This window comes from Macrotis lagotis, chromosome X (assembly GCF_037893015.1).
Source record: "Macrotis lagotis isolate mMagLag1 chromosome X, bilby.v1.9.chrom.fasta, whole genome shotgun sequence".
Taxonomy (NCBI): Eukaryota; Metazoa; Chordata; class Mammalia; order Peramelemorphia; family Peramelidae; genus Macrotis; species Macrotis lagotis.
In genome coordinates this window covers 139,902,776-139,928,335 of record NC_133666.1, presented here as the reverse complement: position 1 = coordinate 139,928,335, position 25,560 = coordinate 139,902,776, and the positions used below count along the sequence as shown (strand labels likewise).

At 35.2% G+C, this 25,560-nt stretch overlaps 1 protein-coding gene and 1 pseudogene across 1 annotated transcript; one reads left to right on the top strand and one right to left on the bottom strand.

The window, feature by feature from the left end:
• Positions 1-353: 353 nt before the first annotated feature.
• Positions 354-24,035, top strand: LOC141498845 (cytochrome P450 3A24-like; annotated as a pseudogene).
• LOC141498844 (uncharacterized) lies at positions 21,741-25,395 on the bottom strand. The gene is made up of 2 exons (XM_074201921.1): positions 24,129-25,395; positions 21,741-23,422 (listed from the first exon to the last, which is right to left on the bottom strand). Exon 1 carries the CDS (start codon positions 25,393-25,395, stop codon positions 24,394-24,396), a length of 1,002 nt encoding a protein of 333 aa, XP_074058022.1. The 3' UTR covers positions 21,741-23,422; positions 24,129-24,393.
• Positions 25,396-25,560: the final 165 nt, after the last annotated feature.

Here is a 25,560-nt window from a genome sequence, read left to right as displayed (position 1 = left end):
AATCTCATACCCACCACTCACTGAAATCTCCACTGCTGAGGTTCTGGCCTCCCCCAGGTGCTGTCCCCAGTGCTAATCCTTGGCTCTCATCTCCCAGTTCACCCACGGTCCTCTGAAACAGACCTTCTTGGTAGATGATCTTCTCCTAGCTTCTCTTTCTGGGTTTTGTTGATCAAATTTCTATTAAGAGGTTTCTCTCATGTTATTTCTGAAGGGAGAGAGAGAGAGCACTATCACAGTGTCTGCGTTCTCTCCATCATCTTGGCTGGAAGTCAAGACTGAAGATTTTAAGACATAAAGTGTTTGCATTATAATTGGACAAGATATAGAATACTATTTTTCATAAAATTATCATGTCGGATCAGATAGAAGAACCAAATATGACAGAGGCCTTGGAAATTAATTTTGTAATGTTTTGATTATGTTAAAGGAGAAGGTAACTAAAGGAGGGAAAGAATATACTGGAGAAGAAAGAAAAAGAATGGAGGGAGCATATCTCATAATTGAAAGTGAAAGTAGACATCCAAAAAAATGAGGAAGGACTGGCAAAAGATATGACTTGAACTTCACTTTGAACTGAATGCAAAGCAAAATGGACAGAACCAGGAGAATAATTAATATTATAACATTTAAACCTAATTTTGAAAACCCTAAAGACTTTGATCCTCATAATGATTAACTGTGAGTCCAAAGGATTAATAATTGAAGAAGAGTGCCTATCTTCTGACATAGTTGATGAACTAGCTATGCAGAAGGATACACACATTTTTGGATATGGACAATGAGGAGATAAGTTTTGTATGAATTTATTTGGATTAAAGGTTTTACTGGAGAGGATGGGGTTCATGTCTGAGGTTCACATACTGAGTATATAAGTATATATGTAGTTTATAAGATTCATTGACCCTGAACTAGGTCTATTCTAGCAACAGAGATTTGCTCCATCAGAGTACAAGAGTTAAGCTGTAGTAATGATGGAATGAGTCCAGACAGAAGGAAGTATATTCCAGAAGCAATGCTAATGATGGTTTACTTGAAGTTTGCCAAAATTGATTACATCTACTATGTTGTCTCAGGCCTTACTGAGTCTCAGGTTGAACTTCCAGGAATCTCTGGTTGACCTTGTAATATTTCATGATATTTGTGAGAGACATGAAGTTTCTCTGTAAAGGGCCCCTTGGAATCTGGATCTGACTGAACCAAGTCTTATTTGAAAGTGACCTTTATTATTCCTACCCTTCAGGTTATTGATAAGAGCACCGAACCATTTGTGTGTTTGGCCTTTGCCTTGGAACTAATATCTTTGGAATTTTTCCTTCACTTTACATATATGGAACTTGGACACACAAGATCTTTAAGAACCTGGGAATTCCAGGACCAGCACCTCTTCCTTTCTTTGGCACTATTCTTTCTTATCGCAAAGTGAGTTCTCTGAGTTAGTTCTCTTTTATTCCCTTTGTACAAAAGAAACAGCATTTATTCTAGGTTCAGGAAACTTGAGTATAAATAATAGTTCTGTTTTGTTCATTCCCTTTGTGATTTTGGACAAATAATTTGTTCTTCCCAGGCTTCAGATTGGCTTGGATTTTCATCTTGGGGTCTAGGACCTTAGGATTTTTTGTTAGATTTCAGGCTTACCAAAGATAAGTTATAGTGTAATTTTTCATCAGTTTTGTAGGATGAAGTGTGAAGCAGTATTTGGGGCCTTTTTTTTAAATTGAGCAAAAGATTTCATTTTAAAAGTCTTAGGTGCTGAGTGGTTTTTTTTGGGTGGGTAAGGCAATGGGGTTAAGAAAGTTACCAAGGTCACACAGCTAGGTAATTATTACTTTTTTAGGTTTTTCTTTTGCAAGGCAATGGGGTTAAGTAGCTTGCCCAAGGCCACACAACTAGGTAATTATTAAGCATCTGAGGTCAGATTTGAATCAGGTACTCCTGAATCCGGGGCTGGTCCTCCATCCACTGTGCCACCTAGCCACCCCACAGCTAGGTAATTATTAAATGTTGCAGGTCAGTTTTGAACTCAAGACCTCCTCACTCAAGGGCTGGTGCTCTGTTCATTGCTCCATCTAGCTATCCCAAGGGTCTGAATGTTTTACACTAAATTCTGCCCTTGAGGCCTTTACTTTCTGTGTTTTAGGGGATAAAGTCTAGACATGTGATTTAAATGGCATCAGAATTCCCAGAAGAAGTGGCATTACTGCTGCCTGACTTTTCTCACAATCTTTAAATTTAGAAATATACTTATAGTATTGATTAATTACTTTGTTCAGGGTCACCCAACCAGATTGTGTGAAATGCAGAACTTGAATCCAGGACTTAATGGGTTTGTGATGAGTTTTGAAGATCTGCATAAGAACATTTATCTCCAGGATTGATACAGAAAAAGGAAAGACTACATGTAAAGATTAAGATCAGAAGATGTGTCAGGTGCTGAAAAGAATTACAATCCAAAGACCCAGAACTGACATGTCAGTGAGTGAGATAGGACAACTACTCATCTTTTCTGTGTTTCTGCTTGCTTATTAGCATATTAAGTTATTGTGAGCCTCAAATGAGACACATTCACTCATTAAATGTGAGACAGCTTTAGACAGTGTATGAAATTACTAAAAGTAAAAGGATTTGTCAAAGGATTTTCATCAAAACAATTATAATAGCAATAATCAATAACCAGTTATTAATCATTTACTTTGATTCACTGGGCTAGACATTAAATCAAGGATTCTTAAAATAAGAAATCTAAATTTTTTGGATAACAATTTTTAGAAAAATTGGTTTCTTTATTAATACTGTGTGTTTTAAACATTATAAGAGATCATTTTGAGAAGGGGTTCATAGGCATTTCTAGACCATTAAGAATGTTTATTATACTTAAAGAGTTAAGAATTCCTGCAATTGGAGAAATACAATGATAAAAAATTATAGTAGATGACCTCAAGAAACCTATAATGAAGTACAGAAGATGACATATTGAAATAATTGTAATTTAAATGAGAATATAATGAAAGCATAACTGTATAGAGTGTATCAATCAATCAGTCAAAAAGTTTTTATAAAGTGCCTATTATTTCCAGGTACTGGGTGACAAATACAGTGAAAACAACAATCCCTACTTTAAATAGGCATTAGGAAAAAAGGCATTCGAGTTAAAAACAGGAGAACAAGAATCCTGGAGAAATATCTTTATGCTGGGGAGATCATGAAAGTCTTCATGGAAGTGACAACATCTGAACTGAATTTCATGTCAACAAGTAGAGATGGGAGTGGGAAACAATCTCCAACCAAAGTAAAGAGCATAAAACTAGCAGTTAAAAACTACAATTATTTTTTATTTAGTTTCTCAATATATTATATTTTAAGCAATATTGATTAAGACTTCATGACCATATCTGATTTAAAATTTTTTTGCAGGGTTTTATTGATTTTTATGTGGCTTGTTTTAAAAAGTATGGGAAAATCTGGGGGTGAGTATTCTAAGTAATCTTTTCTATTCTCATGTTTTTTTAAATTTTATTTATTTATTTAAGTTAATGGAGTTAATTGCATTGCCTAAGGTCACCCAGCCGGGCAATTATAAAATGTCTGAAATCAGATTTGAACTCAGGTCCTCCTGACTCCAAGGCTGATGCTCTATTCACTGCACCACCTAACTTCCCCTACTCTCACATTTCAATGGTCAGTCATCCCTCACTTCCAACCCAAAGGCATTAGTGAAGGTAAAAAAGTAATAGAAAAATCTGATTAAGCCACAGAATTCTAGTTCAGCAGGTAATTATAAAGTGTCTGAGGTCACATTTGAATTCAGGTCCTCCTGACTCCAAGGCCTGTGCTCTGTCCACTGCCCCCTAGTTGCCCTCATGCAATTCTTTCTGATAGTTTTAGATAGATACTGCTTATCATTTTTAGGAAAACTCCATCTATTCCTATGTTCTCTAGTGTTTTAAATAGGAATGGGTGCAGTTCTTTGTCAAAAGTTGTTTCAGTATCTATTGCTTTCTATTGGTGTGCTATTGATATGATCAATTATGCTGATAGTTTTCCTAATTTTGAATCGACACTATATTCCTTATAGAAATTCTACCTGATCATAGTGTGCTATACAAGTGATAACTTGTAATCACTTTGCTAATATTCTATTTAAAATTTTGGTCATAATATTCAATTGGGAAATTAGTCTATAATTTTCTTTCTCTGATTTGACTCTTCCAGGTTTAGGTATCAGCACCAATTAGCATCACAGAAGGGATGTGACATAACCCCTTCTTCACCTATTTTTCTAAATATGTTATATATAATTGAAATTCATTGTTTAAATATTTGGTAGAATTTATTTGTGAATCCCTCAGACCCTGGTTATTTTTTTCTTAGGAAAGTTCATTGATGGCCTTTTCAATTTCTTTTTCTGAAAAGGAATTAATTATTGAATTCCTCTTCTATCAATCTGTTCATTTTATATTTTTGTTAATATTCATCCATTTCACTCATTTCATCAAATTTACTGGTATACAGCAGGGCAAATTGACTCTGAATTATTGTTTTAATTTTATCCTCATTGATGTTGAATTCATCTTTTGATACTGGTAATTAGTTTTCTTCTTTCTTTTTTTTTTTAAATTGAATTAACAAAAGGTTTATGATTGCCTTTTCATAAAACCAACTCTTAGTTTTTCAGTAGTTCAACAGTTTCAGGATTTTTAAATCAGTATTAATTGTAGATTTTTAATTTGTCCTTTTTCTAGTTTTCTTAGTTTCATGCTCCATTCATTGAGCTCTTTCTCTTTTTTATTCATGTAAACATTTAGAGATATACAATTTCCTTTAATAACAGCTTTAGCTGTATCCCACAAATTTTGGTGTATTAGTTTTATTGTTGTAAGTCTCTTGGATGAAAGTAGGAATGATTCCTATGATTTGTTGTTTGATCCACTTATTCTTTAAAATTAGGGTATGTTGGGGCGGCTAGGTGGTGCAGTGGATAGAGCATGGGTCCTGGAGTCAGGAGTACCTGAGTTCAAATCCAGCCTCAGACACTTAATAATTACCTATCTGTGTGGCCTTGGGCAAGTCACTTAACCCCTTTGCCTTGCAAAAAAATTAGTGTATGTTGCTACTTTTGTCTATTGAAAGATAGAAATGGCCCTTTATTTCCATATGATTTTTTATTGCAACAAGTCTGAAAAGGATGCATTTAATTCTGAAGGTTTTAAAGCCCTAATACATGATAAATTTTTGTGTGGATGCTATGTGCTGCTAAGAAAAAAGTACCTTTCTATTCTCATTCAATTTTCTCCAGAAGATATAGTAGGAATCTGGGTTTTAATCCACTCTGCTAGAGGTCATCCCATTCATATTCACAGTTCTAATTGCTAACTTTATTACTCTCCATCATACCTCCCCTCTGCTTGCACTTTTCTTTTTTCTTTTGCCGTATGCCTCCTCACCAGTGTTTTGCTTCTGAATACTCTCTCTCAATTTGTCCTCCTTCCATTAGCCCTTTCTTTTCCCTTTCTGCTTTTACTTCTCCTCTCCTTCCTTCCCTCACTTCTGTGAGTCCCTCCTCTTCTTCCTCTATCCCCCTCCTAATGCATGAAGGGTAAAATAAATTTCTAAACCCAACTGAGTATATGTGATATTTCCTTTTTGAATCAAATCTGATGAAAATGAAATTGAAGTAATTTTCATCTCCTCCCTTCCTTTCCTCTACTGTAAATAGGTCTTTTTGCCTCTTCATATGATGTGATTTAATCCATTCTTCCTCCCCCTTCCTCCCATTCCAGTATAATTCCTTTTTAAAAAGTCTTATTTTTTTTCATTTTAAATAATTCCATCAAAGTCAATGATTGTACCTGATTTCTTTCTAAATATCTCCATCTAATAGAGATATAGTTCTCAAGAATAATGGATATCACCCTTCCATGTTGGGCTATAACCCATTTAATTTTTTTGAATAACTTTCTTTTTTTTCCTTCTGTTTAATTTTTATGTATCTCTTGAGCCTCATGTTTGAAGATCAAATTTTCTATTCAGTTTGGTTTTTTCTTCAGGAAAATTTGGAAGTAATTTATTTTGTTAATTGTCCATTTTTCCCCTGAAAGAATGTGCTATGTTTTGCTGGGTATTGATGCTTGATTACATGCCAACTTCCTTTTCCCTCCTAAATATCATATTCTAGGCTCTTAGATTCTTTAATGTTGATGCAGCTGAGTCCTGTGTAATTCTGACTGTAGCTCCTTGTATTTGAAATGCTTCTTTCCAATTGCTTGCAGGATTTTTTTCTTGATCTGATTTTTCTGGAATTTGGCTACAATATTTTTGATGTTTTCATTTTGGCATCCCTTTCAGGAGATGATAGGTGAATTCTTTCAATGACTATTTTATCCTCATGTTCTAAGATCAAGGCAGCTTTCCTTTGTGATTTCTTATAAGATATTTTCCAGGTTCTTTTCTGGATTATGACTTTCAGGTGGTCCAATGATTCTTAAATTATTTTCCTGGATCTATTTTGCAGGTCAGTTGTTTTTCCAATGAGGTATTTTATATTTTCGTCTTTTTTCCATTTCTAATATTTTTGCTTGACTAATTCTGGCTGTCTCGTAGAATCATTAGCCTCCACTTGCACCAGTCTATTCTTCAAGGAATCATTTTCTTCATTTAGTTTTTGCATTTCTTTTCCCATTGGTCAATACTCTTTTTAAAGGAACTATTATCTTTTTCCATTTACCCAATTATATTTTTAATGGATTTATTGTCTTCAGTCAATTTTTTATGCTTTCTTTTGTAAGATGTGCAATTTTTTCTGAATTGTTTCCCAGTTTTTACTTTTTATCATATAAAACTTTTATTTTTTCCAATTATATATAATACTAGTTTCTACCTATCATTTTTTGGTAAAGTTTTGAATTTTACATATTTCTCCCATCCCTCCCCCGCCCCCTCACAGAAGGCATTATTATGATTGTTACATTGTTTCCATGCTGTACATTGATCAAGATTTAATGTGTTGAGAGAAAAATCATATCCTTGAGGAAAAAGGAAAATATTAGAGATAACAAAATTCTGTAGTACATAAGACAACTTTTTTTTTAAATTGAAGGCAATAGTCTTTGTTTAAATTCTGCTGTTCTTTCTCTGGTTACAGATGGTATTCTCCATTGCAGATAGCCTAAAATTGTCCTTGATTATTGCACTGATGGAATGAGCAAGTCTGTTAAGGTTGATCATCACTCCCATGTTGTTGTTAAAGTTTACAATGTTCTTCTGGTTCTGCTAATCTCTCTCAGCATCAGTTCATGCAAGTCTTTGCAGTCTGAAATCCCATTCCTCCTGGTTTCTAATAGAACGATAGTGTTCCATACCATTTGTTTGTTTAGCCATTCCCCAATTGATGACATTTCCTTGATTTCCAATTCTTTGCCACCACAAACAGAGCTGCTATGAATATTTTTGTACAAGTGATGTTTTTACCCTTTTCATGGTCTCTTTCCAGGTACAGACCCAGTAGTGGTGTTGCTAGATCAAAGAGTATACACATTTTTATTGCCCTTTGGAGAAATTGCTCTCCAGAAAGATTGGATGAGTTCACAGCTCCACCAACAACGTATTAGTATACCAGATTTTCCACATTCCTTCCAGTATTGATCATTGTCCTTTCTGGTCATATTGACCAATCTGAGAGGTGTCAAGTGGTACCTCAGGGATTCTTTAATGTGCATTTCTCTGATTAGTAATATTTTTTTCATAAGACTATGGATAGCTTTAATTTCCTCATCTGTAAATTGCCTTTGCATATCCTTTGACCATTTGTCAATTGGGCTCAATTTTTCTTCTTCGTTTTTTGAACTCTTCCAAGATTCTTTTTGGGCTAGAGACCAATTCATAATCTCCTGCAGTTTCATATGCAATATATTTTCTGCCATTCTCTTTTGAGATGTTGTTTTGCCTGTTTTTATCTCTGAGGTAACTTTATATAGTCCTTGTTTTCCTCTGACTTGTCTTACCCATTCTGAATAAAGGGAGTAAGCTGTCCTGTGCTTCTTATGTTTGGGGAGATGTCTACTCACATTGAGAATCCTAGGGGTCTGCTTTCTGGGCTGGGGCTTTCTGGGTTGGGAATGCTAGTGGCTTTCTGTCTGAGCTGGGCCATCCAGCCCAATCTATGGGCTGAACAGGGTGTCTGGGGTACCTGTGTTGAAGTCGTCCCAGGAGAATATTCTCTGCTGAGTTTTATTTGAGAATCTTGGTTCACTTTCACACCTGAAATTAGATAAAAAAAAAGTTAAGGCAGCAGCAAGCACATGGTCATAAACTTATAGTTTCTACTGGAAATTATATTTACAACAGTGCCATTTGATAACTGATTTAATTTGTTCCATTTTGGGGGTCTAGGTTTTATGAAGGCAGACAACCTATATTGGCTGTCATGGATCCAGAGATTATAAAATCAGTGCTAGTAAAAGAGTGCTATTCTGTCTTTACCAATCGTTGGGTAAGTGAAAAAGTGATGCTGGCAGCAATGGACAAAGCATGCTAAACATGTTAAGGACACACAATTTTTAGATCAACAATAAACACTAACTTCTTTATTGATTGATGTTTGTCCTTCATTTTTGAAGAAGACAGTGACATTAGGGAGGTGATGCCATGATAAGCAAATGAGTTAGACTTGAGGTGAGGAGGTGCTGTGCTCAGTCACCAGTCTCACTTTCTCCTTTAGAACTATCTGAGTCCAGTGGTCAGATATGAATCAAGACAACTGGAGATGGCCCTGCATTTGAGGCAATCAGAGTTAAGTGACTTGCCCAAGGTCACATAGCTAGTAAGTGTCAAGTGTCTGAGGTCAGATTTAAACTCAGGTCTTACTCACTCCCAGGCTAGTGCTCTATCCACTGCACCACCTTGTGGTTCCTTGTTTCACTATTATTATTATTGCAAAACACAAGTAAACTGAAGGCAAGTCAGTTTGAATTTGAGACAGAAGGGAATTTTTACTGGATGATTTCAACCTCTATCAATATCTCTTGGGCTAAAAACCTTGGAAGCAAAAATGTCTCCCCATAAACAAGACTTGCTTATATTATGCAGCTCCCAGGGCCATTATTAAAGTGAAAGGTCATTGTGGATAATGGTCCTGCTTTCCTCATCTCCACAGGCAAAAACTGTTGATCAACTTCCTTCAAGAGACAGATTGGCACAGGAGACATAGTCCTGGAAATACCCCCCAAATCTACTTTTTTGCTTTTTTGCCATGCATTCCCAGTCATGATCCTGAGTAAAAATTCTTTGAAGGAGGTGTTGGTCATTCCCACTAATTGGCAAACAACTATGTCAAATGTGACAGATCAGTCAAAATAGCTGAAGCAATTGAAGCCATGAGGAAGAGATATGAACTGATGTGTGCCAAGAATGTCAAATTACCATCTCCACACCACCATTGCTACCTTTACCCCTACTTCACTTCAGATAGACTGGAATATGACACACTAAATCCCTGGGAATAGCATTTCTTTTAGTTAAGTATACCAGGCCTATCACAGGAAGGAATATCTGTAGTGATGCAGCCTGGAAACTGCTCCTCCAGGTCCAATAATCACGGGTTTTCAGGATCTAGAAAAGAAAATTCTTGCCACCAGAGTCCATGGTCTATTGTCAGTTAGCTACTATAGATAGCTTATCAAGAGTTGGTTCATTACATGAAGTGTAAAGACTTCTAGTTCTGGTTGTACCATTAAATACATTAGGGGGTCTTGCCTTTTCCTACTTTTCCTCCTAGAGTTTAGGCCCAGTAGGGATTTTGGAGAATGGTGTTACATTTGCTCGAGAGGACCAGTGGAAGAGGATTCGAACAGTGTTGTCACCAACATTTACAAGTGGAAAACTCAAGGAGGTAAAGCAATGGAAATTGATCAGATTCTAGAAAACTGAGTCGAGAGGAGAGTAAAAAAATAACTTCCAGTAAATTTTTTTGGTTAAGCCAAATTAATTACCCAACAAATTTCAGCCTCCTTTAAGAAAATATTTTGTTTTCTTTTTCTTTTTTGTGATAGAATGAAGAGAACACTTTCTCTGGAATCAGAGAATCTGATCTCCATCCCCTGTTGCCTATAACCTGATTGATCATTTGCAAGCCATTTAAGCATTCGGAATATAGTTTTCTCATATTTAAGAAGCTGCTTGATTACATTCACTGGAAGACCTATAGATCTATGATTCTTTACATTTTAGAAGAGAGATATTAATTCATAAAATATCATCATCTTGCTCTTTTGGAAAATTTGTTTTTACTGGAACTGGATTTTCCACATTGTAACTGTTATCAATTGGCATTTAGATGTTTCCCATCATTAACCAATATGGAGATGTTTTAGTGAAGAACATGCAAGAGAAAGCAGAGAAAAACAAGCCTGTTACTGTGAAAGAGTAAGTATGCAGCAAACACTACAGGAATCTATAGAGCAACAAGAGACCCTTCTTCCCTAAGCCTCTCTCCTGACAGCTTTCCCCAGAAATGAAAACACCAATTTTAGGGTTATTCTCTTGACATTTTAATTAACAAAGTTTGTATTAAGACCAGCATGATTGGATCTAAGCTAAACCACTTGAGAAAGACATCTATATCAAATGACTCTACTTTTGATAGATTTTCTTTATCTTTTCTATTCTCAACCCTCTGTAGTCTGGCTTCCAAAATTATCATTTAGCTTAACCTTGAAAATAGTTTCTTTTAAAAATATCTCAAATTATTATTGATTGTTTTTACTTTATAAAATCATTTTCAATTTTTTCTTAAACTCTTGATTCATCTCTTCCAGAAATTGTAATAGAATTTGTGCCAAAGTTGTGTTTTATTTTGAAACTTTGCTTCTAGATTTTTGGGGGAGTAATTTTCATCTTCTTGGTTTGTGTTTCAAGTGTCTCTATCACCATAAAACAATTTTAATTCTGGGATTCTTTTATTTACTCCTCCCTCCCCCCAAACGTTTAACTTTAGGTTTTGTTCATTAGGTCTAGATTCTACATACATCTGGGGATTGACAAAACAGAAATGTCTGTTTTGGTTCTGGTTCAGCTTTCTTGGAATATTGGTTGTTTTACTATTCCACCCTCCAAAGGTAATCTAGTGCTGGGTCTTACAAGCTTTTGATGTTCCAAGTGGTTTTAATCTGGACAAAGTCTTATCACTTCCTCCACTTTTCCCCTTTATCAAGTGAGGTATGAGTACTGAAGTTTCCTGGTCTATATTTGGATCACAGTAGCAATAGGAAATAGCAATGTTGTTGAACTAAGTTGCTATCATCCAGTTGGAAAACTCTACTAGTTTAGAGAGAGAGAATTGTGGGCTTCTCCTTAGTCTGAGATTCCTTTCATGCTTTTTCCTTAGTTGGCTTTAGATTGGAAAGAAACTAGAGCTGAGGATAAACTCTTTTCTTGGGATCTGAGGCATTAATGTTGCTTACTTCTGAACTTCTCCCTTGTTTTTATATGGCCTGAGACTGATTCTCACATTTGATTATTAGTCTCTTCTTTAGTCCACATGACTTCTATGACCCAGAACCCATGCCAGTTGGCACCTATTCCTATCCCCTACATGAATTCATGTGTCTAATATTTGTTTAATACCTTTATTTTTCTTGGGCAAAGTTTCTGTTTGTTGCAATGCTCCATAGACCTTTATCTCCTTCATGTGCCTACTTGGGCCAAACTCAGTGATTTTCTCCTTGGATTTCCCAATCATTAACCAATCTGGGTACATTTTCTAGACTGTTTGCTTATTGAAGGAGCCCTCTGTGCTTTTTCTCTCTAATATCTTATCTATGTTTGTATTACTGTTTTCTTATTTGTCAAATAAATCACTTCTTGTTGATTTTAATACCTGCTGATCCCATTGCAAAATTTGACAGTCTTCACCACTTTTCTTTATCTATGGTCTCTGGTCCATATGCTTTGTGATACTGCTCCATTGTGATCCTCCTCTTATTTGTATGACACTTCTTTCTCACCTAGCTATTTTTTTCATTCATGAAAACCAAATGTAATTTAGTCAAAAAAAACATTTCTTAAGTGGTTTTATTTATTAAGATAAATGTGAAGATCAGAGAGGGAATGATAGAGTAGGTTATCTGAAGATGACATGAGAACAGGGGGTTAAAGCTGTTGGTACCTTCTCCACTGAGGCCACTTTCCACGTCTTCTATATCTTATAGGTATTGAGTTATATGTGTAGGTATATATGTATGTATGTATGTATGCTATTCTTATTGGAATAAAAATTTCTTGAGGCCAGAATTTTTTTCCCCAATTTCATCATATCTCCAAGTGTCTAGAATTTTGCCTGGAACATAATGAGCCCTAAATAAATGATAGTGTATTAAATGAAAGTAGAGAGTATTCACACTAAGGGGAGAAAAAAGTACCCTTGTTAACATGAGGAAAACTTAAAATTTTCTATACCAATGAGTCCTGTTACATTTTGTCCCATGAATGTCCTAGTTCTCATTTATTAATTCATTTATTTATAAAATGCCTTTTATATTTCTAGGAAGTTGATGAAAAGAATCAATACTTTTCAGAAAAATTTCAACTAGTAGATGTTACTGATCATTTTAAACCCTGACTCACATGCTTTGTGGTTTGAAAAGAGAGCACATATTAGACCAGCTCACATTAAAATTGGGAAATATGTAAAAATAGAAAAAATAAAAGAACTTAGGTAATATTAATATGTGGTTGTTGAATTTGAGTATATGAATCATGAGTATTCTTTCGAATGTTTCAGTGCTACTGAGTTTTACACTACTGTTTGAGTGTTTCATTTAAGGTCTTTGCTTAGTGATGAAAGATACAGTGCTTGTTTTGAGTGTTAATTTTGTTTTTGCTTTCTCTCATTAGCATTGTTGGGGCTTACAGCATGGACGTGATCACCAGTACTTCATTTGGTGTCAATATTGATTCCTTGAGTAACCAAAATGATCCCTTTGTCAGAGAAATCAAGAAGTTAATTAGATTCAGTTTTCTGGATCCACTCCTGCTTACAATAGGTAAGTTGGCTCTTTACAGAAATGGATAAATAAAAATTCAGTGGTCCTGGCATTCCTGGAGGTAACTCAATAAGCTGTATATAGACATAGAGATGTACAGAAATTTAGAATCCCGCAGCTCTGATATCTTTATTTAACAGAGGGTTAAACTAATGCCTAAAGAAATTACAACACAATTTCAGGAATTCTGGGGATTCAGTTCTTAATTTCTATCTGCTAGAAACGAAGGCCTTTCAAGGAATAACTGATCAGATTCTTCAAGGGAATTATTTGCTGATTTGGTCAGGCATAGTTAGGTTAACAGTTAACTTAGAACACCAGGGTATAGGGGACGGGTATAGGACATTTGATTTTGGAGAGGAATTCTCTCCCAAAGTTGGGATTTTTATTGATTCCTTCCAGTTCACAAACTGTCATTAAGTGAAAAAGAAAACAATTAAACTATATTGCAATTTATACTTTTGGTACCTCCTCCCAATCTATATGTCAAATAAAGGTGATAACATCTCTCATAAAATTCTACAATTTCCTAAGACTATTTTTTTCTCTTTAGCAATCTTTCCATTCCTTGTTCCTTTGTTTAAAAACTGGATATAACTATATTTCCAAAAGAGGCAATAGACTTCTTGACAAAAACAGTTAAAAAAATAAAGGCAGAACGGAAGAAAAATTCACAGATGGTAAGTAGATCCCACCACTGTTTAGGATAAGACTATGTGTACATTATAAATGGTTGCTTTCTTTATCCTCAGAGTATCACAAAAAAAACCAAATCTAACAACAATTTGAGTTGCATTACTATTGAGGTTCATCTGTGCTTACTGCATTTATTTTTATTCAATCTCAATAATCAGATTTTTTTGAGAACTTACTGAAATGTCATTTGGTGACCTCTAAGCTCACTTCCAGCTTTAACTCTATGTTTTCATTTTTAATTTTTGTACTAGACATTATGATCTATAACTCTCTGAGTACAAAGAGAGGAAAGACATTGTCCCAAATCTCAACTAAATCACAAATCCCACAAGTGGAATAATACATAAAACCTATATTAAACTGCAAATTAGTATATGAGAGAGAAAATGCTTTTCTCTTTAATTTATGGACTTCCAAAATACACCTTGCCAACAATACCAAGGGTAACATAAGAATGGGCACAAAAATTATAATTGTGTCAGTACTTTGTATTCAAATTATTCATATGGGCTTTTGACCTAAATGTGGACCATTTTCATTTTATGGAACTGTTTTGACCCTTTATTCTTGAAGGACAGGCCAGAAAAGAACAACCTATTGTTCACCCTTGCAAGCTACAAAATCTTTCAAGTATGGGCATTTTGGTTCTTTGTATGTTGCTGACCTGGATCAATTTAGCTGAGTTTAAGGAGAGATGTCTATAAGTTGATCACCATGAGATTAATTCTTTGCCTAGAATGATCCTGGAAGACCAACCATGATGTTATTGAAAAATTGTCATCAGTGAGGTCCACAACAATATGGACATTGCTTCTATTGAAACATCAGCTTTCTATGCTTTATGTCAGATTCAAGAGAATTGACTTTCTGAAATACCTAATATTTTCTTTTAGATTGTTCAGGGTCTACTTTCTTTTCATAACTCTGGATCCATAATTGGGACATAATCTTTTAAAATGAGGAAATCTGATTTTTTTTTTATTTCCTTCACTTGAAGATCAGGCTCTTTGACCATCCAGGGTCCATTGTGGAGCGTATTGGTTAGAATTCTAACTCTACCACTAAGCTGAAGCTGCAGTGTTTCTAATCATTCAAATCATCACATATTTGTACTGCAGTAGGGATATTAATTTATCATATTCTTAGCTAATTTCTGTATTCTCAAATGTTTTCTCATGATTTCCATCATTTTTCCAGCATCGTGTAGATTTCCTTCAGCTATTGATGGAATCTCAGACTTCTGAAAATTCAGATACAGACTCTTACAAAGGGAACTTGGAAATTGGGGTTGCCTCAAATTGGAATCTTGAAACCATTATCACTGGAAGTATGGAAAAATATTTCTAATTTGTTTATATGATATTACAAATTGAAATAAAAATTTCAATGATGCCAAAGGTGATGCTACAATGCTACAAGGTTTTAAGATTTGCAGAGCATTATATATATATATATATATATATATATATATATATATATATGTATATATATGTATATATACACACACATATTTATAAATTTATAATATATATTAATCCATTTAATCTCCATAGAAATTCTGTATATTTTGTGTCAATCTTATTTGTATTTTAGAGATGAGAAATCCAAGGTTGAGAAAATTTAAGTAACTTCCAAATTATCATAGTTAATAAAACTTTCAAATTGGGTTTGAAATGACATCTGATTTACCTCAAAGTCCAATATTCTATGGTATCACCTAGCTATCTCAGTGAGATGCTTTCTTTTTGCAGAATGAGCTAAAAGGATACAATTTTCAAAATTATATTTGTATTTGTGATGGTCAAATTATTCTGAAACTTGAATGGTTATAGAAGAATTCCTTTAGCATCTCTTGCCTAGGATAACAATGAAGCATAAAAAGCTGGGAAAAATAATTTGACATGAGTGAAAATATGTAGTCTTATCCCAACTGTACTACTAAGTACTTGGGTGACCCCATGGGTACATCACTTCACTTGTTTGGACTTACTTATCATAGATAAAAATTAGATCTTGACCCAGATGATCACTTAATTCCTTAACTCTAAATTCTATAATTTTCTACTATTCCATGGCCTAAAATATGTTTCTTTGTGTCAGCTACATGGACACCTTGATGGCAAATAGAGTAGAGTGCCAGGTCTGGTGTCAGGAAGACCTTCATTCAAATCTAGTCTCAAACATTATTTATATGACAAATATAGATAGGGCACATCACTTAAGCCTGTTTGCCTCAGGTTTCTCATCTTTAAAATGAACTGGAGAAGTAAATAGCAAATCACTCTAGTATCTTGGACAAGAAAATGACAAATGGGGTTATAAACATTTATACAGGACTGAAAAATACCTGAACAACAGCAACACAGGAAAGAAGAAAAATTATACTCAGTTACATGTTTCTTTTACAATATAAAACTTGTGGGTAAGCTTCCCAAATTGTATTTTAATTAGCACTCTTCCCATTTAACCATAAGTAGGATATATCTTGCACCTAAGAATATTTTTTTTGTCACTATTGGGGTTAAGAGACTTGTCTTAGGTTACATAGCTAGGTAATTGTTTGGTGTCTGAGGCCAGTTTTGAACACAAGTCTTCCTGACTCCAGGGTCTGTGCTGTATCCACTATACCACCTAGCTGCTTACAAGAACTTTTCCCCAGGGAGGCAGCATATTCTGATTGAAGGGTGGCTGCAGTTATGAGTCAGAAAAGATAGAATTTAGTCTCAGTTTTAGTCACATGTCAGCTGAGTGACTTTGGAACAATAGTCATGTTATTGCTCTGAACCTCAGTTGTCTTATTTGAACAATGGAGTGAAGCATTCTTGCACTAGAAATTTTACAGACTTATTATGATAATAAAATGAAATAAAGCAGGTAAATATAAATACCAGGCACTATGTAAATGTAATCACTCTTTATTGTTACCTTTTGGACACCTTCCCTTAAAGATAGATAGGATGTAGTGGGATACAGAGGCAATAGAGAACTGGTTCCTGAAGCCTGGGGAACGAGTTCAATTTCTACTTCTGTAAATGTATATAAATTTGTTTAATTACAGAGATTTAACCTCTTTGAGCCTCAGTTTATTCAGCAGAAAAATCAATGTCTTAGACTATATGGCTCTTGAAGTCCCCTCCAGTTCTAGATCTGTGATCTCCCTTCAAGCATCTCTCCTTCACATTTGCTTCACTGCATTCAAAACTATCCTACCACAGGCACCTAAAAATTATTTATATGACAAATATAGATAGGGCACATCACTTAAGCCTGTTTGCCTCAGGTTTCTCAACTTTAAAATGAACCTCTTGGTTATTGTTAGAGCCTTCTAAAGTGTTTGTCCTATAACACAGTGTTTTAGAAAGAAGAGAGAATTTCCTGAATTGAAATGTCACTTTTATTACATCCAGAAACAACTGAGAATAAGGAGGTCAGTAGAAAGAACAGAACAGATACAGGAGAAGTAAGGCCAAATAATCCTGCTTAGACTCAACCTATTTTTTCTCTTGTGTTCATAAATTTGAGTGGGAAATTCCTATCATATCAATCAATGTATTTTAGATCTCTTCTGTGTATTTTGGAGACTCAGGTAAATGCCATTCCTAAACTTTAGAGATGTGTCTGAATATATAACAAATATATGATGACTTTGAATATCTTCCTCTATTTTAGAACTGAGTGATGAGGAAATCCTGGCCCAATCTATTATCTTTCTATTTGCTGGCTATGAAACCACCAGCTGTGTCCTTTCCTTCCTTTTTTACAATCTGGCCACCCATCCTGAGGTCCAACAGAAACTTCAGCAGGAAATAGATGCATCTTTGCCTAACAAGGTGAGGAACAGAATTCTTCATACCCTACTCCTAATTTACTTCCTATTCACCCAATTACTTCATCTCCTAAAAGAAGTTTTGTTAAATGCTGACTTGGTATTCGTCCATTACTGGAACATTTCAGGATTTGAACAGGCAAAAGTATGTTGAGACTCCATATGTTTACAATAAGCTTTCATTGCAAAGAATGAAATATCTCAGCTACTAGTGCCCAAACTTGGAAAAATCCTGAAAAATCTCCTTTATCCTCTGTTCACAGAGCTATTTTATAACCCTTCCTCCACTTAATGAAAGTCATTTCTCATCTCTTCTGATACTAAATGTCATCGTGACTTTGGGTTTCCTCTTTACTCCTCACTTATTCTCTTTCCCTGTTTCTCCTTTCATATTCCATGACCTTGTCCCTTGGTTGACCTACTCTTCCCTACTCTCCTTTCATCTCTTCTCAGACTCTCATTCAATCTCTCATGGGACAGGTAAGAGGGGGTTATTAACTTTTCTTGATATCACAAGATAAAAAGCTTTATGAATGGATATTGGAGTTTGTGCATACCCAGGCACCTGTTTTTGATGCACGAGGATCACTCTTTTTATCCCTCTTGGATAAAGTACAATAATAACTGTCTTTGGAACATATAAATAGTAATTTCTCTATAAAGTTAGGGACTAGCCTTGAGGATGTATTAAACAGAAAATTTAACCTTTGATGAGGGACCAGGCTATAATGATAGGAGGAAGAATGGGGAGTAGATAAATTCCCCAATCTAGCCCTATAAATCTCATTGATCCCTTAGCAAAGTCCAACTTTAATCCCCATAATTTTGCTGAGAACATTAAGGGTACATAAGAAAATGGTTAGAGATTCTGTCTTGTCTTGGTTTGGGATCAGGTCTTTTTTGTATATAACTCATTTTCTGTAGTATTCTGCAGGTTGACAGAACATTTTTCTTGGAATTAGGTGATCTTTCCTAAATAAAATTCCCCCATACTCCCTCTTAGACCCATAATATTCTTCAAGCTATATAGAAGTCTCAGAACAGAAGTATATGATCAGAGTTGCCTTTGTAAATAGATAACTTTGTTGTGACCTCAAGTGTCTTTTCTAAACTCTGCCATTGCAGATGCATTCCTTTATGTCTAGTCTATTTTGAAATACCTTCAAGGTATAAAATATTAAACTGTTATGAAATACTACCACAGTACCTCAACATTGATGGTATTTTTTAGAATTTAGATAGAAAGTGATTTTTAGGATAAGAAGAGACAACAAGAAGTGAAAGCTGGGGAGCATTGAAGACATGGAAAGTCATTTTACACCCCCAAATTTTAGAGTTAGCCTGATTTATTCCAAAAGAAAACCTGGAAGAACAGGAGAAAACAATATTTATCTTAGCACAACTTCCTTTTACTGAGGTTTTAGATTTTTACCACAGTTTCAAAGGTCTCATTTGATGAAAACACTTATAAATGCATATATAACTTTGAGGGAGTCCAGAATTTTTGAGTCACTTCATTAGTTCACTGAAAACTATAATGACTTCCAACTTTCCATGGATTCAATAGTAAACATATTTTTATAGCTTTCCTTCAGAAGGTATTAAGCAGCATCTGGTGATTAGACTTATAATGAAGATGATGTAGACTCATTCTAAGACCAAGTGAATAAAGGCAGATGAGATGTCACCTTAATACTTAGAACTGTTTGTTCTCTTCTCAGGATTCAGTCACCTATGAAAATCTGGTGCAGATGGAGTACCTAGACATGGTGATACATGAAAATCTCAGGATATTCCCTGTAGCTGGAAGGATTGAAAGGGTTGCTAAGAAAACTGTAGAGATCAATGGACTAACGATTCCTAAAGGCACAGTGGTGATGGCTTCACCATTTGTCCTTCATCGTGATTCAGAATACAGGCCCAAGCCACAGGAGTTCCGCCCTGAAAGGTAAGAACATTTTTTCTTTTTAAATTAGGGAAAAGATTTCTTCTCATCATGATCAACTGAGACAGTTTTTAAATAACATTGATTGGGAGACTGGGTCAGGATTTGAATCTAGTTTTGTATTTATCTTTTAAAAATAAAAATAATAATAAATAATAATTGTCCTTCTTATGATGTCTGTAACTTAAATTCTTTCTGCAACCTTGCATAATGTTTATAGTAATCATTTCAGGAGCTTAGTCATAGGCACTTTAGACTTGATTGCCCTTATTTTATGGATGCAGGAACTGAAACATATATATATATATATATATATATATATATATATATATATATATATATGTTTCAGTTGTCTTGGCATTAGTTATGCAACTGAGAAGTTTTAGAAGTGAGTTTTGAATACTGATCATTATTAGAGTTTCCAAATTGAAAAATGAATGTTTGAACTGTCTGCCCTCTGAGATCTCTTCTGGCTTTAAATTCTATAGTCTTTGACTCTTTTAATTAGTCATTCTATATGTCATCTATTTTATGATGAATACAAATATGTGTAATTTTTTTCATGTATCAATTATTTGTAGATGTTTTTCAAGGCTATAGTAGTGACTAAAATTTTTTTAGGACATATCAAATAAAGGATATGATGGACCAGAAGTCAAACTTCACTTCTGACATGACTTAGTTATATGGTTAGAGGAAACCTCAATCTACATAGTAACTCTTTCAAAAATTTTCATCCCTCTAATCTCCCATTGCTCTTTCTCTTTCCATTCTCTCAACTGAAGACCTTCACTCATATTTTGCCAAAAAACTGTGGCTATTCAGAGTGAACTGTTTGTTTTCCCTTCTTCCTCATCTCCTATCAGTAAGTCACATTCTGCCACTAACCCCTCCTTTATGCTTCTATTACATGATGAAGTAATCTCTTTCTTTACCAAGGCAAACTCCCCTACTTATTCAAGATCTCTTCTCTTCTAAAAGATTGTCCCATCAGTCATCCTCATACTTATTTTTAATCTGCCCTTGTCTACTGACTCATTTCTTGATCTCTACAAACATATTCATGTTTTTTCTATCCTGAATAAACACTTACTAGATCCTCCTCCCTTCCTGCTATTATCCAATTTCTCCTCTGTCCTTTGTAACTAATCTCCTCAAGAAGGTTATGATTATCTACAATAGATAATCCACTTTTTCTCCTGTCAACTTCTTTTTCTTTGAATTTTAAATACTTATTTAAAATCATTTGTTGTTGTTTTCTTGTTAGTTGTGACTGACTCTTCATGACCCAATTTAGAGTTTTCTTGACACAGATATTGGAGTGCTTTGCCATTTTTATCCCTAGATTATTTTAAAGATGAGGAAATGGAGGTAAACATAGTTATATTTATTGCTCACGGTGGCATTGTTGGTGTTAAGTGTCTGGATTCAAATTTGAACTCAGATCACTGACTCCAGATCTGGCTCACTATTCACTATGTCCTGCCACCTAACAGCCTCAACAAGAATTTAATCTAATTGAAATGCTATTGTAGTAAAAGAGATGAGTAACATCAGGGCATCAATTGGAGTAACATCAGGTGGATCAGTGGAGAGAACACTGGCCCTGAGTTCAAATTTGACCTCAGTCATTTAATAATTGACTAGGTGTGTGACCTTAGGCAACCCACTTAACCCCATCACTTTAAATAAATATTTTTTTAAAAAATAGATGAGTAATCTCATTGCTTACATTTCTTAAAACCCAAAGTTTAGAATTATTACAATCTAAAGAATGTTGCTATAAGAACAGATTATTTGAATTTGTAGTAATTTCTGTCTTTCAAATCCAGTTTCAGATTTTTAAAAATGACAAGTAATAAATAGGACATTTTGATAAATAAGTTTCTTCCAAAAACAGATAAGCGATGCTTCAAATATTTTCACCATCTTCTTAAGGCAGATTTCTTAATATTTTATTATTTTCTCTCTTTTTAAAAATTTTTCCATTGTTTAAAATTTTGATTTTCAAATTTTCTCTCCTCTTTTTGAGAAGACAAAAATAGTATATCAATTTTACATGTGAAGTCATGCAAAAACATTTATTAGCCAATGGTGAGATTGAAATAAATTAACAACCAGTTCTCTGCCCTAATGATTTTAAGTATACAAAAAGTTATTCCAAGGTACCTACAAGAGATAGTTTAATATTTCATGCATTTAATACTCAAAGAAGAACAAAAAAAGAGGTACACAAACCTAGATTGTGATATATATATATATATATATATATATATATATATATTACTCACAGAAAGGAAACCATATCCTTATGGAGCAAAAGCAGCCAAAGTGACCATAGCAGTCAATGTTGGAATATATGCAGAAGCAAAACTCATTCTACCTATTTTAACTCTTTTTTTCCTTCTACTTCTCTGGCTTCTGAAATGGGTGATAAGATAACCCTTGAAATCTTTATTTCTAATTGGTTCATTGTGTCCCAGCTTTCTATTGGTTGTACCATCCAGGGAACTCAAATGCATTCATAATACCTCAAGGGAATTTTGGACGTAACATAAAATGGTAACAAATGACAGCTTGTCACCACCTGGTTATTTGACACTTTTTCTCTTTACATTATATATTTGTTTGAAGTAAAAAACAATGATGAAATTAAATTGTAGTATTTCATGAAATGTATAATGAATTTTAAGAAATGAATAAATAAAATTTACAAACATAGTTCCATCATGTTTTTCACCTAGGAATGGAATGAATAATACTATGGGCACTTAGAAAATACTATTGCTCAGATGAGCATTAAAAAGAGTAAGGAATGTAAATTTGTGTCTTAGAGAGAACCCTATTTGTAAGTGCCATTTTAGCAACTGATTCACTGAACTCAACATAAAATTATGTGCCCATTCTGTTGAACTTGCTGAATCCCACCATTGATATTAACGTTGTGCAAAAAAACTAAGAAAAATAAAGTGGAAAAACAATATACTTCAATCAAAGCTGAGAGTTCCTAATTTCTCTCTGTAGAGATGGATACAATTTTTCATCACGGGAACTTTGGAATTTATTTTGGTTCATTGATTCAAGCAGAGTACCTAAGTCTTTCACAGTTGATCATTATCACAATTTTCCTGTTACTATGTAAATTGTTTTCCTGGTTTTGCTTACTTCACTTTGTATCGATTGATATGTCTTCTCACTTTTTCTGAAACTTTCCCTTTATTATTTATGTTTTCCAAGTTTTTAAAATTTCATTCATTTATTTTTCCAACTATAAGCAAACATAGCTTTCAATAATCCCTTTTTTGTAAGGGTTTGAGTTTCAGACTTTTCTTCCTCTATCACTTCCCTCCCTTCTCCCCCTGATAGAAAACAATCTAATATAGGTTATACATGTATAACTATGCTAAACATACATTTAAATTAATCATTTTGTGGAAGAAGAATCAAATCAAAAAGGAAACAAACACATGAATGGAAAAAATTCATAAGACATAAAGCAAATATAAAAAAAATGAAAATAATGAACTTTGGTTTGCATTCAGACACCATAGTTCTTCTCTGGATGTGGATGATATTTCCATTTAGAATTATCTTTGATTATTATAATAAGAGTAATCCATCACAGTTAATCATCACATAATGTTGCTGATACTATATAAAATATTCTTCTGCTTCTGCTCATTTCACTCAGCATCGGTTCATACAAGTAATTCCAGGCTTTTCTGAGGTCCTGTCCCTTATGAGTTTTAAATTTTTTTATTTTATTTTTCCAATTGCATTCAGAGGTAGCTTTCAGCCTTCATCCATTTGCAAGCTTATGAGTTTCACATTTTTCTTCTTCCCTCCCTATGACAGTGAGAAATCTGGTAAAAGTTGTATATGTACACTTATATTTAACATTTTTCCATATTAGTTGTGCTGTGAAAGAGAAATTAGAACAAAGAGGAAAAATCATGAGAGAGAGAGAAAAAACATCTCATTCACAATTACAGTTCTGGTTATAAACTCTATATTTTTCTCCATGCTTTCTTCCTTCATTTATAATTTTGCTTTGCCTCTGATTGCTGTCTCCTAATCAGTTCTTCTCTTTTAAAAATATTTTATTTATTTTTCCAACTGCATGCAGTGTTAGTTTTTATCAATCACTTTTTTCAAGGTTTTAAGTTTTACTTTTTTTCCTTCTCTCCCTCCCTTCCCCCCTCCCCTGACAGAAAGCAATCTGATATAGTCTCTACATTTATGACCATGCTAAACATAGATCCATATTTGATCAGCCCTTCTTTCTTTCAGCCCTTTTCTCTTTCATTCTCTTTCCCCTTTTACTTTTTTTAATTTAATTTTTCCATTACTTTTTACTTTCACTCCTCATTATTGGTTCCATCTTTCCATTTCTTTCTGCTTCTTCCTCATTTCCCTATAGGGTAGGATAAATTTTCAAATCCACTTGGGAATGTATGTTATTCCTTCAGAGTAAAATATATTCAGTGCTCATGCCCTCTCTTCTTTCCCTCTATTTAATAGGTCTTTGTGATTCTGTATAGTGTTATTTATCCTTCAGTGCCTCACCTTCTCCTAGCATAGTTCTTTTCATGTCTTGATTGTTTTTAACCTGTCTTGCACTCACCTGTGTTAAGATTTGCTCCTTGATAGAAGAGAAGTTCTAAGGAGTTGACTGATTGTCTGCTAGATTTGATTTATAAACAACCTTACTTCATAGTCACTTCATGTCCGGGGTCTTCTTTCCCGGACTCCCGAGTGAGCTCCTCAGTGGGCACTGCTTCAGGCGTCCCTGGTTTATCCCTCCCCCGGGGATCAGCGAGGAGGGACTCAGGCAGACATGTCTTCAGGAGGCATATGTTTTATTAGGTGCAGAGGGATTCCCGAATAGCTCAGGGCGCTGGATAATATAGGGAGTTATTTGGGTCTATGATCTCAGCCTGTAGCCTGGCCTCTCTCCACCAGTAGGCAGCCCAGGCGGTGTAATGAGATGACTCCAACACCGCCTGTAAAGTTTCGTCCCAATCTGTGGGGAGCCAGGCAGCGGTCTGAATGTTAGAACTTATGAGCCGTTTTACATAGGCAGATCCTGGCCCATAATTATGAACTGCCTCTCTGAGATCTTTGATAAATTTGTACGGTATTGGGCGGCGAACTCTAACCTGTTGGCCGTTTTCTCTTTGCACAAATACTGGGTAAGCAGCTGCTGAGGAAGTAAGATAGTCTAGGTCTTCTTCCTCTACTTCCTCCCCATCCTCCAAAGCCTTATGAATGGCCTGCTGTAACCAAGTCCGGCGGGGTGTCTGGCTGGGGACGGTCGCCCCAGACCCTTCCTTTCCTGTCATCAGTGCATGTCTCCAGCCATCTGCACCCAGTCCGCATATCCCTTGCTTCTCTGTGTGTATATTCATTTGTTTCACTATCTTATTTTCACTCTTTACCGGGGCAGGCGGCCGACTCGCGGCAGCCAATTCCTCCCAAGGGTATTTGGGGGCTGGTTCCCTCAGGTTGTCAAGCCCCTCATCTGGGGGCGGGGGCCATTCAGGTTCCCCTAGTAACGAGGGCCCTGTTTGTGTTTCTCCGGGCACGGCTCCCAGTGGGGGCTGCGGGTCAAGAGCCGCAGCCACCACGGAGTAAATCACAAAGTCCGTGTCCGATAGAAAGCCAGGTTTTTCTGTGTTATAAGAGGCCATTTGAGTTCCTACCACTCTCCATTTCTGAGGGTCAATGCCGGTGTGGGAGACCCAAGGGGAGACAACCAATATTTTTTCCACCCATTCCCTACAGTCTTTTATACGGACTCTTATGCCATGAGTCTTTACTAGTGCATGTACTTGACATGCTAATACTCCTGAATCCTCTGGCTGTAAATGCTTAGACATTCCTTTGCCCATGTTTACTCCCTCTAGGTGTCCCGTGGACCTAGGGTGTCTGCCTCTTCTGTTTTTACTTAAACAGGCTTACCTCACTCGGCGGGGTCTTCGGGTGTCCCTGTTCGGGGGCCAGTTCTGTCCGGGGTCTTCTTCCCCGGACTCCCGAGTGAGCTCCTCAGTGGGCAC